At 44.5% G+C, this 15,248-nt stretch overlaps 2 protein-coding genes across 2 annotated transcripts; both read left to right on the top strand.

Annotated features, from left to right (window-relative positions):
* The first annotated feature begins 242 nt into the window (after positions 1–242).
* On the top strand, positions 243–2,064 carry LOC111025610 (glucan endo-1,3-beta-glucosidase 12). Its single transcript, XM_022303497.2, has 2 exons — positions 243–1,677; positions 1,772–2,064. Exons 1-2 carry the CDS (start codon positions 318–320, stop codon positions 1,804–1,806), a joined length of 1,395 nt encoding a protein of 464 aa, XP_022159189.1. The 5' UTR covers positions 243–317; the 3' UTR covers positions 1,807–2,064.
* Positions 2,065–7,410: 5,346 nt separating this feature from the next.
* Positions 7,411–8,208, top strand: LOC148208580 (uncharacterized). Its single transcript, XM_088119116.1, has 2 exons — positions 7,411–7,759; positions 7,862–8,208. Exons 1-2 carry the CDS (start codon positions 7,411–7,413, stop codon positions 8,206–8,208), a joined length of 696 nt encoding a protein of 231 aa, XP_087975242.1.
* The last annotated feature ends 7,040 nt before the right edge of the window (positions 8,209–15,248 follow it).

Raw genomic sequence — 15,248 nt, 5'->3', positions numbered from 1 at the left:
TCAAAACAATTTATATTACCATTTTTTTTCCAATGTTATTTTGGCTTGTGGAACGATAAATAAAAATTTCAAAATAGGAAAACCATTAGGAAAACGATAACAAAAAGAAAAAAAAGGAAAAGTTTTAAATTCATTTATTTGATTGGATATCATTAATAATTTTCCTATTTTTAATGGGTGGGTCCCACCAAGAAGAGTGGTTGGCCGTCTTCTCTCTTTTTCCCCCTCTTCCCACTTTCTGTCCCTTAAAATCAGAGTTTGGAGGCCGATTCTCGTTGAAAAGTGAAAAAACTCTCTCTGCAATTCTCAAGCAAATCATGGCCGCCTTCTACTCTTTCCTCTACCTTTTTCTCTCCGCCGTCGCTCTCGCAGATGAGGGATGGGTTGGAGTGAACTACGGCCGAATTGCCGACAACCTACCGCCGCCCCCCAAAGTTGTTGAGCTCCTAAAAGCCCAAGGAATCGACCGGATCAAACTCTTCGACGCCGACTCCACCGTCCTCGCCGCCCTCGCGAACTCCGGCATATCCGCCGTCGTCGCTCTCCCCAACGAGCTTCTCTCCTCCGCCGCCGCCGCCCAGTCCTTCACCGACCAATGGGTCCAGACCAACATAGCCCGTTTCTACCCGACCACCAAAATCGAAGCCATCGCCGTCGGCAACGAAGTCTTCGTGGACCCCAACCACTCCACGCAGTTCTTGGTCCCGGCCATGAACAACCTCCACGCTTCCCTTGAGAAGTACAACCTCAGCGGCTCCATCAAAATCTCCTCTCCCATCGCTCTCTCCGCTCTCGGATCCTCCTACCCGACTTCTTCCGGCTCCTTCCAAGAGGACCTCATCGAGCCCGTCATCAAGCCCATGCTCGATTTCCTCCGCCGCACCCAATCCTACCTCATGGTTAACGTCTACCCCTTCTTCGCCTACATGGATAACTCCGATAAGATCTCCCTCGACTACGCTCTCCTTCGGGATGGCCCCGGCGTTGTGGATTCCGGCAACGGCTTGAGATACTCGAGCCTTTTCGAGGCTCAAGTTGACGCGGTTTATGCAGCCATGTCGGCGCTTAAATACGACGACGTTAAGCTGGTGGTTACAGAGACGGGATGGCCGTCGAAGGGAGACACGAAGGAAGTGGGAGCAACTGAGGAGAATGCGGCGTCGTATAATGGCAATTTGGTGCAGAGAGTTCTGACTGGTGGTGGGACCCCGTTGAGACCCCAAGACTCACTCAAAGTCTTCTTGTTCGCACTCTTCAATGAGAATAAGAAATCGGGTCCCACATCTGAGAGGAATTACGGCCTCTTCTATCCCAATGAACAGAGAGTGTATGATATTCCACTCACGCGTGCCCACGTCCAAGGAGGACCTCAAACGTCGGTCAATGGAAGCAAGGCCCAGGTGCCGTCCGGGGACTTGACACCGTCGTCCCGAGGTCAAACTTGGTGCGTGGCCAACATAAATGCTGGGGTAGAAAAGCTCCAAGCGGGGTTGGATTATGCGTGTGGGGAAGGAGGTGCTGATTGTCGCTCCATCCAACCGGGTTCAATGTGTTACAATTCTAACTCGCTCGAAGTCCATGCTTCGTACGCTTTCAACAGTTATTATCAGAAGAACGCTCGTGCCCGTGGTACGTGCTATTTCGGAGGAGCTGCTTACGTCGTTAGTCAACCTCCAAGTAAGTATCATTACCAATTTAAATTTTTTATTTATTTTAATATCTAATTTTAAAAATTATTTAGCTAATGAACGGTGTTGTTTTGTGGTGTCAGGTTATGGAGAGTGCGTATTCCCCACAGGTTATTGAGTTTAGGCGGCTTAAGAAATTGGTCGAAAACAACATTTTGTTTTCATACAGGGATATAGTTGACTTTTGAATGTGTCTGTTTTTTTTTAATTCTAATATATTATTTATATGTTCTTTTTTTCGAAATATATTATTTGTAGTGTAATAGTGTAATATCTACTAAAAAAAGTTATATCCTTGGGGATATTGGTTCCAGTCTCTTTCTCATTTGTTTGGATGCACATCAATATACGTTATACTGTTTTTCTTTTTTTCAAATATCATTTAATATTCTTGTTTGAACCTGAAATATAAAATGCAGTAATCCACCAAAACGAACGAGCATAGTTCAACACAGTAGCGGCGGATCTAAAATTTTTATTTAGAAAAACTTTTTATAAAATTCAGTAAATAGCGGATCTATAATTTTTGTTGAAGATATTTTTTCTTGCTACTATTATATTTAAAATAACCTCAAATTTATAATATATATCATAGAAACTTAAAGAAAAATATCTTATACACTTAATATTCAAATTGTCGATAGACTCTAGATAATTCAAATTAAAAATAATATTAAAGAGATAGACTCTAAATAATTCAAATTAAAAATAATATTAAAGAAAAAGAATCAAATCTAAAAAAAAAAGATATACGTAGAATAATTAATGAAAAAAATATAATGACAATTAAACCAAAGGAACTGCAACAAATGAAATGAATTTCTCATGTTGGAAACAATAGTGACCACTTAAAAATTAAAGAGTTTAATATCACACCAACAATATATTTAAAAGAATTGAAAAATTTTAAATAGTTTCTGACTTATTTAAAAGTTTCTTAATTTGAGAAAATTAGAGTTTAAATATTCCATTGACATATATATTTTATTTTCTTGCTTTTTTTTAATTTTTAATTTCACTTATTTATATAAAGAAAATTTTCTCTTAATTACAAATATGAGTGGTTGGGTTGGACGTTTAAAAATATCTTACTTTTTCATTTTTTTAAAAAATTCACACATCTATATCCTTAAAACAAAATTACATATCAATATATAAGTAAATTTCTTATATATATTTTTAAATGAATAAAAAAATATAAATATACTTAAATAGTAAGTTTCTTTTTTAACTTTTTTTTTAATATTTACATATTTTGTGTATAAAATACTTTGTTTAACAAATTTTTAAAACAAGAGAAGGAACTTTTAACCAAAAAAAAAAAAAACACATACAACAAGCCTCAAACCTCGGATGCCTGAGGAAACTTGACTGCTAAACCCATTTTGCAAATGCCAAATCATAATAAATAACATACTGTGTTATTTAATATATAATGTTTGGGGGTAAACGTACCCGGGACACGTGGAGGACCCTTATTCGTGTTTGAAGAAATTAGATAAAAAGGATTGCTTAGGTCCACCTCGGCCCCGCCGAGGTGACCGGGTTTGCCCCTTAAAAGATGAAGTATGGGCACCAAAGTTCGACCTGACTGGGGTCCGACCTGCTCGGAACCCGACAGGTCCGATATGAGAAAAGACATGTAACCGCTGGTCGTGTGTGCTGTCGGATCCGTCACCTATAAATAGAGGGCTTCATTTCACGCTCAGGTATCGAATCTCACCTCGAACTAAATAAGGAGTCCGATCTATACTGACTTGAGCGTCGGAGTGCTTATCCTCTTGTGTAGGTCCACTCTAGTGTTCAGGTCGGAACCGGAGACCGGGTTCGAGCTCGATTCGCGAATAACCGTTGTGCAAATTCCTGCATAAACATTTGGCGCCGTCTGTGGGGAAGACATCTTAAGTCATCCCGATCTAAAAAAAAATATACGCAAAAATGGTGCATTCAGCAAACTCTGCCAATACGACAAAACAGAGGGGTGTGAACGCTGATAACGGCCCTCAGCGAGACCTCGGTACAAGAATAGTCGAGGACCAGGTCCGAGCAGGGCAAGAGGGAGATCTGCCGTGCAGATCTGCCCGCCATGCGAACCAAGAGCTACCACCTGTTCACCCGAAACCCTCAAAAGCCAACAGAGGCCGAGGAGGGACGTCGAGAAAGACCTCCCAAAGGGCCAACCAGGCAGCAGACCCTGAAGCTCTGTCTACTCTCCAGCGTGAGTTGGATGATATGCGCCATTGGTTGCGCACAATGGAAGAGATGTACGCCGAGGCAACGCGTGCTAACCGAACTGCGTCTCCCTCTATAGCCCCGGGCGCACCCGGTGAAAAGGGAGCTCCATCTATCCAACCTGGCGATCGCGAGCCCATTCCCAACGATGAAGGAGTGGATTACAGCTTGCGGGATAACGATCTGAGAAAGCGTCTCACTGAAAAGAAGAAGAGAGCATCTCGGGAGCCGGAAGACTCTCCTTCCTACTCCCGAGAATTCTCCAACTCGAACCTAAAGGCTCAATCGAAATACAACCCTCTAACACCAGAAGCTGTGATCACCAGGGAAGAATTCGACCTGATGAAACACAGGTTCGATGAGCAGGTCGAGGCACTCAAAGCCAGGTGCGAGAAGAAGGAGAGCTCGTTTGACGATGGCGACTTGGGAGAATCGCTATTCACTTCGGATATTATGGAGGCCCCATCCCTCCGAAGTTCAAGACTCTCACTATGAAGCCCTATGATGGGTCTAAGGACCCCAAACACTATGTTGAGGTCTTCGAGGGCCTCATGGATTTTCAAGCGGCAACGGATGCAATAAAATGCCGCGCCTTCCAGATCGCGCTTACCGGCAGCTCGCGCCTGTGGTACCGGAGACTGCCGGCTAGGTCGATATCGACCTATTCTCAGCTGAGAAAAGAGTTCATTAGCCAGTTCTCTTCTCGGTATTACGATAGAAAAACAGCGACTCACCTCGCCACCATTAGACAGAAGGAAGGAGAGACGCTGAGAGAATATGTCACACGGTTCCAGGAGGAGCAGCTTAAGGTCGTGCACTGCTCCGATGATTCGGCCATGTCCTACTTCCTCACCGGCCTGGCCGATGAGACTTTGACAGTAAAACTTGGAGAGGAGGCTCCAGCCATCTTCGCCGAAGTATTGCAGAAGGCGAAAAAAGTCATTGATGGACAGGAGCTACTCCGAACCAAAACTGGCCGACTTGAGAAGCGGATCGACCAGAAGAAATTGAACCAGGAGACGAGGAGGCCTGATGTCAAGTCCAAGGATAAGGGTCCATCCTTCTCTAGTAGCCGAATTGAGTATCGCAGGTCGGACGGTGGCCCCAACCGAAGCCGACCTTACGAACGTTATACCCCGACCACCATCCCAATCTCTGAAATACTTACAAACATTGAGGAGACTGGAATGGAAAAGCTCCTCAAGCGACCCGAGAAGCTCCGGGGAGACCCAGAAAAACGTAACAAAGACAAGTACTGCCGTTTTCATCGCGATCACGGCCACAATACGACAAGTTGCTGGGAATTGAAGCGCCAGATTGAAGATCTCATTCAAGATGGCTACTTCAAAAAATTTGTTGGCAAACCGAGGTCTAACTCGGTCGAAAAGAAAGAAGAGAGGAAGCGTTCAAGAACGCCGCCTCACCGGGATGACCGACCTGCAGTCATCAACACTATTTTCGGGGGCTCGAGTGGGGGCCAGTCCAGAAACAAAAGGAAAGAGTTAGCTCGCGAGGCCAGACGCGAGGTATGTATCACCAGGGAGCAGAAGCCCACTTGCTCCATCAGTTTCGGCGATGCCGATCTAGAGGGGGTCCATTTGCCGCATAATGACGCGCTTGTGATCGCTCCTCTCATCGACCACGTCCTGGTCCGAAGAGTACTGATTGATGGAGGCGCATCTGCCAACATCTTGTCTCTCCCAACATATCTTGCCTTGGGATGGACCAGGTCACAGTTGAAGAAGAGTCCAACACCCTTGGTTGGATTCTCTAGAGAATCGGTCTCCCCAGAAGGGTGCATTGAGCTGCCGCTAACTATCGGGCAAGATGCTACCCAAGTAACACAGATGGCCGAGTTCGTAGTGATCGACGGCAGATCGACCTATAACGCCATTTTCTGGAGACCCATCATCCACTCATTTTGGGCCGTCCCCTCCACACTGCATCAAGTTTTGAAGTACTCAACCCCGAATGGGGTGGGCACGGTCCGAGGTGAACAAAAAACCTCACGGGAATGTTATGCATCCGCGCTTAAAGGGTCGGCGGTATGCGCCCTGGAAGAACAAACCAATCGTGGCAAGCTGCAGGAGTCAGAGGCCGACCTGTCAAAGGAAGGCAAAAGGCAGTTCTACCCGCCAATAGAAGAGCTCGAGCTTGTTCCTTTACTTAGCCCCGAAAAACAAGCTAACTCGGACGCCTTCGCATGGTCTCACGAGGACATGCCTGGTATCGACCTGAAGATCATGGTGCATCACCTCAACATAGACCCATCATTCCGACCTGTAAATCAAAAAAGAAGACATGTAAATAAAGAGAGGAGTGATGTAATTGTTGAGGAAGTAAACAAACTTTTAAAAGCTGAATATATACGAGAAATTCTGTATCCCGAGTGGCTCTCTAATGTAGTATTAGTTAAAAAGTCCAACGGGAAGTGGAGGATGTACGTGGACTTCACTAGTTTAAATAAGGCGTGCCCAAAGGATTGCTTCCCCCTTCCAAGGATCGACCAGCTCGTGGACGCAACAGCCGGGCACGAGCTACTCACCTTCATGGATGCCTACTCCGGATACAACCAAATTAAAATGCATTTGCCAGACCAAGATCACACCGCGTTCATAACAGACCAAGGTCTGTACTGCTACAAGGTGATGCCTTTTGGCCTAAAGAATGCGGGTGCGACCTACCAAATGATGGTGAACAAAATGTTTGCCAAGCAGATCGGTCGGAATATGGAAGTGTATGTGGACGACATGCTTGTCAAGAGCAAGCAGTCAAAGTCGCATCTTTCCGATCTGACCGAAGCCTTTGGAGTGCTACGCAAGTACCAAATGAAGCTCAATCCGACCAAGTGCGCCTTCGGAGTCTCCTCGGGAAAATTCCTTGGTTTTATGGTAAATAACCATGGGATTGAGGCTAACCCAGAGAAGATAAAGGCCGTGCTCGAGATGGAGGCACCCAAGACTCTAAAGCAGCTTCAGTGCCTCAATGGCAGGATTGCAGCCTTGAATAGGTTCGTGTCAAGATCGACAGACAAATGTCTTTCGTTCTTCAAAGTTCTTAGGAAGAAGGGACCGTTCGAATGGACGGAAGAGTGTGAGCAAGCGCTAGGGCAGTTAAAAGACTATCTTTGCTCGGCACCTCTACTCGCAAAGCCATTACCAGGGGAAAAACTCCATTTGTACCTGGTGGTATCTGCCAGTGCCGTCAGCTCAGCATTGATCAAGCAGGAGGGTGCGAGCCAAAGCCCCGTTTATTACACCAGTAAGGCCATGACCGAGGCCGAGACCAGATATCCCCAAATGGAGAAGCTGGCCCTCGCTTTAGTCACCTCGGCCCGAAGACTTGGCCGTACTTCCAAGCGCACACGGTCGTAGTATTTACAAACTTGCCCCTGAAGAATATCTTCCTTAAGCCTGAAACATCAGGGCGTCTGATGAAGTGGGCATTGGAATTGAGCGAGTACGACATCCAGTTCGAGCCCAGAACTGCGATGAAAGGACAAGCAGTGGCCTATTTTATCGCAGAGCTCACTCCACCACCTCAGTTGGTCAAGTCCGACCTCCCGTGGACGATCTTAGTTGATGGATCTTCTAACGAGAGGGGGTGCGGGGCAGGAATCCTCTTGCTCGCACCAGGAGGTGAACGATTCGAATATGCTCTGCGGTTCAACTTTCGGACGTCAAATAATGAGGCCGAGTACGAAGCACTCCTTGCAGGCCTGCGCGTTGCCAAAGGACTGGGGGCCAATCACATAAAGGTCTTTAGTGACTCCCAGCTAATTGTAAATCAGATCAAGGAGGAGTACCAAGCGAAGGACCCCCGGATGGAAAAATATCTGAGCAAGGTCAGATCGCACCTCGCCCAGTTCTGGACTTACGAGGTGAGTCAAGTTCCAAGATCTGAGAACTCTAATGCAGATGCCTTAGCCAAATTGGCATCAGCATACGAGACCGACCTGGCTAGATCGGTCCCGATCGAAATCTTGGACACTCCTTCAATCTTGGAGCCAGATGTAATGGAGGTTGATACTCCATCACTCACTTGGATGGACCCAATCGTGGAGTTCATCAAAGGAAACCCACCGCAAGATCCGAAGGAGCAAAAGAAGATGGCGCGAAGAGCAGCTCGGTTCACATTCCGAGAAGGAATGTTGTACCGACGTGGCTTTTCCCTGCCTCTCCTCAAGTGTGTGACTCCCGAAGAAGGCCTTTACATTCTTAGGGAAGTTCATGAAGGGGTGTGTGGAAACCACTATGGCGCCAGGTCGTTATCGGCCAAGGTGGTTTGACAAGGGTACTATTGGCCCAGTGTCGAGCAGGATGCAAAGCAGTTTGTTAAAGCTTGTGACAACTGCCAGCGTTTCGCAAACATTATCCATCAACCTCCCGAACTGCTCACCCCCATCTCGGCCCCATGGCCATTTGCGCAATGGGGGGTGGACATCATAGGTCCTTTTCCTCTGGGCAAAAGACAAACAAAGTTCGCCGTGGTCGCTGTGGACTACTTCACTAAGTGGGCTGAAGCCGAGACACTATCCCACATCACAGAGTCCAGAGTCACGTCGTTCATATGGACAAACATTGTGTGCCGCTTTGGCATACCCAATGCTATTGTGACGGACAACGGAAAACAATTTGACAATGCAAAGTTCAAGAACTTTTGCAGAAAACTTGGTATAAGCCACCTCAGTTCGTCCCCAGCGCATCCAAAAGCAAATGGACAAGTTGAAGCGGTAAACAAGATCATAAAGCGAGGACTCAAGCTAAGGTTGGACTCCAGAAAGGGAAGGTGGGCCGAGGAGCTACCTGAAGTTTTGTGGTCATATCGAACCACCCCAAGAGAATCAACTGGCGAAACTCCGTTCTCGCTAGCCTTTGGCTCCGAAGCTGTTGTACCAATCGAGATCGGCATACCAACAGACAGAGTAGAACAGTACGAGCCAACAAAGAACGAGGTAGAGCTACTCCTTAACCTGGACTTATTGGAAGGGAAAAGGGAAATGGCTCAGCTGCGCTTAGCAGAGTATCAAAACAGAATGGCCTGACATTACAATGCCCGAGTTCGACCTCGAAGCTTCCAAGTTGGACATTTATTCTTAAGAAAAATTCAGAGTCATGTCGGCACCCTTGACCCAAGTTGGGAGGGACCATTCGAAGTCAAAGGCATAGTCCGACCTGGAACTTATATGCTGGCTGACCTGGAAGGAAGAGTGCTTGCGCATCCATGGAACACGGAGAACTTGAAGCGCCGTTACCCCTGAAATGTCAAAATAGTCCCAAAATGGGCTTGTAAAAATTTTCAAGGGGCAGAACTTTCAATAAATGGGGTTATTTAATTTCATAACTCCGAGTTCGATTAGAAAATTAAATGGGGGCCACGGACTCCCATAAGACTTAAAATCGGCAAAGTAAGGGCAAAAATTGATCAAATTCGATCACGGGTTCGAGGTGCGATGTAAAAATCAATTACGAACCAAAATTCAATCCTTTGAACGCTTAAGTTAAAGGTGCGATGTTGAAGGTTCAAGAAATTCAATCCTCTAAACCTACGGGTTCGAGGTGTGATGTGAATATTAACTATGGACACAAAATTCAACCCTTTGAACGTACAAGTTAAAGGTGCGATGTAGAAAGTTCCAATTGCTTAGTGTTCTTTCGGACTTCCGAGTTCGAGGAGAAATATTAAAGATTAATAAAAGAGACTCTCAAATTAAAACCTTAGGAAAGAGATGCGATGTGAAAAGAGTTATCTCACAAGCCTTTAAACTTACAAATGTTATGGGTTAGAAGTGCGAGATGAATTTGTTCCTTCATAAGTTCCAACTTATAGAAGCAAGTTTAAAAAGATTCTTAAAGCGAAAAGTAGTAAAAGAACAGACAGAAATGGAGAAATGGAAGTTTCATTGATTAAAAAGGACAGAGCCAAGGCTTATATATCTTGCAGCTCTACCCAAAGACTTACAAAAAAATATATAAAGATAGAAGGAAAGAGAGCCTCAGCTACTTCCAAGGTGGGAGGACAGCTCACCCTGGGAGCCTAGAAGGTTAACCTCTTGAGATCCATCCTGCTGGGAAGGAACCTCCTCTTGCATTGTGCCGATCTCATTGGGCTCTTGACTAAGAGCATCCTCTTCTTCCATGTCGGAGTAGTCAGAGTCCAGCTCCCTGACGTACTTGTCCACCAGCGATTGGGGCCAGGAGTGACATTAGGCCCAGAAGCCCACTTCTCAGAACATTTCTTCTTGAGATCGCTGAGATCGATCTGAAGGTGGGGCATGTCGGCAGCAATGCCCTTCATCAGGAACTTGAAACCGGCGTCGCTGAAGTCCTTGGCAAACCCATCGAAGTCTGGGTGTTGCCTGAACGACTCCTCCAGCAGAGATCCATTGGTTAGGCGCTCCTTCAGGTTTTTAAGCTCGGCTGTGAGGCGCCCAATTGAGGTATCCTTCTCCTCAAGGACCTGAGCGAGATCGTCCTTCTCCTTCAAGAGTTGGAATTTCTCCTTCTCCAGCCCCTTGGTAATCGCATGGGCTGCTCGGAGGTGGGCCTTGTGCTTTTCACCCTCCTTCTTCAAAAGCTCGGCCTTGGCATCCACCTCGGCCCTTAAGATACCCACCTCGCCTTGGGCCTTTAGCAGCTCGCCCTTCAGCGTGGTGGCAGCCTCTAAGGCAGCAGAAGAGTTCTCCCTCTCCTTTGCTGCCAAAGCCTCCCTTCCATCCAGCTCAGCCTTGACCATAATAGCTGAATGAATGGAAGCGACAAACGCCTGCGAAAGTCAAAGAACACAATGGTTAGATCAAGCTGTGAATCGAGAAAAGAAAAAATAATAATAATAAGTGATGCAAAGTAGATCTTACCTCAGCAGCGTTGTCAATGGTCCTCTGCAGTACGGACCCAGGATCACTCACGAACTTGGATGCTCTCCTCAGGCAGCGGTCCAAGCACGTGGCCGAGATGCGGGACACCTGGTCTTTCACCCCGGAGCTTGACGGTTCCATCCTGAACCGCGTTCGCACATCGGATGTCCCCCCTCATCCGAGCTTCGGGGTCATCCACCAAATCAGCATGGCTCGTAGGCAGAGTCCCACGAGCCCCAGCTTCCGAGGAGGAGGAGGCCTTCTTCTTCTTTCTTCTTCTCCTTAAAGGCGACTCTTCCCTCACCTCGTTCAAGGGAGATACGTCAAGCGCCTCGGATTCTTCCCTCGGACGCTTCTATTCAGATCGACGCCCAGACAAGTCTAGTTCGATCACAGGGGTGGGGACTGCAGAAGAAGGCCCAGAGTTACCCTGAGCCTCAGTCCGTGGCACCGTAGGCGTCACCGGTTCAGTCCCCACCACAGTCTTGAGGGCGTGAGCGCGGCCCTTGGACTTGCGCTTCCAACTCCCAATGAATCCGCACACCATTGTTGCAAAATAAACAAGCATAAAATTAGGGATCAAAGGAAAGATGAAATTAAGACCTAGGTCGAGCACGACTTACGAGTTCAGAGTTCGGCCTTGAAGCTTCGATTGGCCAAACTAGAGGGTTGTAGTCAAGAAGCCCCGACTCCAAGAGAAGCTTGTCGGTGACCAAGGTTCCGATCTTCCTGCCCTTGGGGAAGTTCTCCTTGTAGAACTTGAGGGTGTCGAAAGTGGCTTGATCGAGCTCGGGAATCGGCTTGATCGATACTGCACAAAGTAAACAAAAAGTTCGAGTTAGATGTGAATATCAAGAAGCTGAAAGAAAAAAGAAAACAAGAAAGACTCCATACCTAGGTTCCCAAACCTAGCAGGCACGTCAAAGAAGGGACGACCTGACTCGTCCTTTGCCAGCCACTCACCCGAGGCAAAGAACCACTTTCCTACCCATCCCTTGATGGAGGTCGGCCCCTTGACTATGCCATCTGCGCCTTTCCTCGCACACATATAGTACCGACCAGGTTTTTTGGCTATCCTCTTAGCCTCAAAACACCCAAGGAGCTGATCAACACTTAGCAGCTCGGCTCGTCGTCATCCCGAGCTCGCAACCAAAAAAGAATGGCTAAAGCAAAAATGACACCCTACCCATTGGGGGCCACTTGAGCAAGAGCCAGTCTAGTTCGGTTTAAGAATTCCTGAGCAAAGGGATGAAGAGGAAGTCTGAGGCCGTACTCAAACATTTTCAAATAAAGAGTGACCCATCCCTCTGGAGGATTGTCAGCTCTTTCCCCTTCCTCCAGAATCCTAAGGAGGATGTCATTCGGAATGTTAAACCCCCTACGAAGGGGTCCAAGATAATGCTCGGGCATCCTAGAAGGGTACTCCAGACCCTGGCTTGAGGTGGAGGTATCGCTATCCTCTCCGTCATCCGAGAACCTAAAGTTCTCTATCTCTTCCAGCTCGGACTCTAACCTACGAGCTAAGACCTCCCCAGAGTCACTTGGTTCTGGGGGCGAACTACTTATTGTTCGACCTAAACTACCCAGACTATCACTACTGGAGGGGGAAGATAAGAAAACTACCATGTCTGAAAGAAGAGTAAAAGCAAGGAAAAGCGACTGACCTACAGGAAGGGTTCGAGCTGCTTTCAGATCGAACTCTAGAAATTCAGGAAACGTAAGGTTTGACCTGAAGTTTCGGGACTATTTATAGCTGATCGGAAAAACCTCTGCGCCGTACACGTGTAATCAACTAGCGGTTGGGATCTTCTCGAGATACGCAACGGCGAAACGCTTGAGTGCTCCGACAACCTGGCAGGTCGAAACGTATTCCGCAACGGTCATATTCCCTCTACAAATGGAAAGTTGCCACGTGTCCAAAATAGATTCGAATGAACTTCTCTGTTAGGTCGAGATCGAACATAACAGAGAGGGAGCCAATGTTTGGGGGTAAACGTACCCGAGACACGTGGAGGACCCTTATTCGTGTTTGAAGAAATTAGATAAAAAGAATTGCTTAGGTCCACCTCGGCCCCGCCGAGGTGACCGGGTTTGCCCCTTAAAAGATGAAGTATGGGCACCAAAGTTCGACTTGACTAGGGTCCGACCTGCTCGGAACCCGACAGGTCCGATATGAGGAAAGACATGTAACTGCCGGTCGTGTGTGCTGTTGGATCCGTCACCTATAAATAAAGGGCTTCATTTCACGCTCAAGTATCGAATCTCACCTCGAACTAAATAAGGAGTCTGATCTATACTGACTTGAGCGTCGGAGTGCTTACCCTCTTGTGCAGGTCCACTCTAGTGTTCAGGTCGGAACCGGAGACCGGGTTCGAGCTCGATTCGCGAAGAACCGTTGTGCAAATTCCTGCATAAACATATAATATTAGCATTTCAAAGTTCATGGAAACTTGAGCTTCCTCGGGACCTACTGTATATCCGCCCTTCATAAAACAATATTTTTGTCTATGTTTTTAAAAAAATTGAAAAGGGGAATAAGAAACAAAAAACTTGTTTGTGTTATTTCCAAAATTTCTATACAATTTTAAAAATGTTTCTAAAGAAAATGAGAAACAAGTCAAACAAAAACTGAGCCATTTTTTAAACTGGAGGTTTTGAGGAATGAGGATGATGTTGAGGGTGGAACCCCTTGTTTATTTTACTCTTTATTTGTCTACCTTAATTAAATTAACTTAATTGAGGGAATATAGAGAGTTTTACTTCACTCATAACCATGATTAGGCAATATAACCCATCTTCCACCCAAGACCACATGTAGTAAATAAGTTAGTTAGGAAGACAAAAAAACTCTCACATTCCCATTAAGTAGTCGACCATGCATGAGGAGAGAGAAGAAGTATGTTTAATCTTCCAAGATTCATGTTTGTTTCATCTTCTAAGCCATTCTCTTTAAGTTACCTAGGTTTGTTTCATTAATTTTCTTCCAAGAATAACTAAAACCAAATCTGAAAATTTCTCCATCATCCACTGTAGTACTGTAAATCACACCTTAGAGGGTGAAGTAGTTGTTTATCCAAGTTCCTTCAAGGTCCGTTCATTGGTTTCGCATTTTCGATAAGAAACAATTTCTTTTAGTGTAGTTTTGGCAATAGATTTTTCCTAATAATTTTTATAGAACCTAAGCATGATCATATCCATTTTTCTAAGGTTTCATCATCATTTCAAGCTCTCTTAGTTGCTGGAAAATTTTCTCATTTTATTCTTTACGGTAGAGAGGAAAACGCACCAACAGTAAGCATCATTCTTCCTTATGTAAATTATTTTTAGGGTTCATTATTAAGATAAAATAGGTACTATTTAGACCTCATTTTTGTTAATTTGAGGTCTGAAAATCAGAATTAAAAAGATCCTAAAAATGTTCATAAAATTGCTTCATAATGGTTTTTAACGGTTTATGTTATTTTCATAGTTTTAACTTGTTTAGTATAAAAAATTAGATTGTTAATTCTGAATTTTGGAGACCATGACCAGCACAAGCAAGCCTAAAATATTTTAATGTATTAAAATTAAATTTTATGATTAGTTTTACCTAAGGCTTAAAATTGTGAAAACTAATAGTGTTATGTGTTTTCTTTAGTTTTTTGTAAAATTGCAAAATTAGTAAATTATTTTTATAGATGTTATAGTATAAAAATCAGAGGCTAATATGAAGATTTAAAATTTCTTTTCACAAATTTAAATATTAATTTTATGATTATCACGGACTAGGTTAATTATTATGAGATTTATACTAGTAGAATAATGAATCTATCTAGTTATGAGAACTTATTGGAGAAAGCTTAGTTTAGGTATTTGAGTCCTAATTTTAGTTGTGTTAATCTTTATTAGGAAGCTTTAAGGAATTACCTTTAGTTTACGAAGGTCAAGTAAGTGGATTCTATGATAAGTTACCGCCTTGTATGTTTTGTTTTATTATTGATTGATTGCAAGTGAATTATGTTATATGTTACCTTGTTTTGTTATTGAATTATGTTATTCATGTTGCTTAAATATATTTTGTTATTGAATGGTGATTGTGGTTAAATTTGATGTATTGCAAAACTTGCTATGATTATATGATTTTATCATGTCATTTTTAGTATGTTTAATACCAAAGCATGTTTAGGTAAAACATGACATAATGTGTAATGCATTGCATTCGTAGTTAAGTTAGTGGTCGTATGTGTCATGAATTTAGGTAAGATTAATGCTATGCATGAAATACCCAAATTAAACAGTTATAATATGCAGTTAGATGTATGATATGAGATGTATGATTTCTGCTAAGAGCTGGGTCTTAGGAAATAAATTAGTTCATATTAATGGTATTCATGAGGGGTAATTATGCCCTATAAATATTACATGCAGAATTGACGATTATGGTATGGGGTATTTCTACATAGCATGACACCAAGTTAAGGATTTATATGAAA

Source organism: Momordica charantia (assembly GCF_013281855.1).
Source record: "Momordica charantia cultivar OHB3-1 chromosome 10 unlocalized genomic scaffold, Mcharantia_2.0 BLBB01000010.1, whole genome shotgun sequence".
Classification (NCBI taxonomy): domain Eukaryota; kingdom Viridiplantae; phylum Streptophyta; class Magnoliopsida; order Cucurbitales; family Cucurbitaceae; genus Momordica; species Momordica charantia.
Note: the sequence above shows the minus strand (reverse complement) of the source record. Positions and strands in the feature narration are given on the sequence as shown.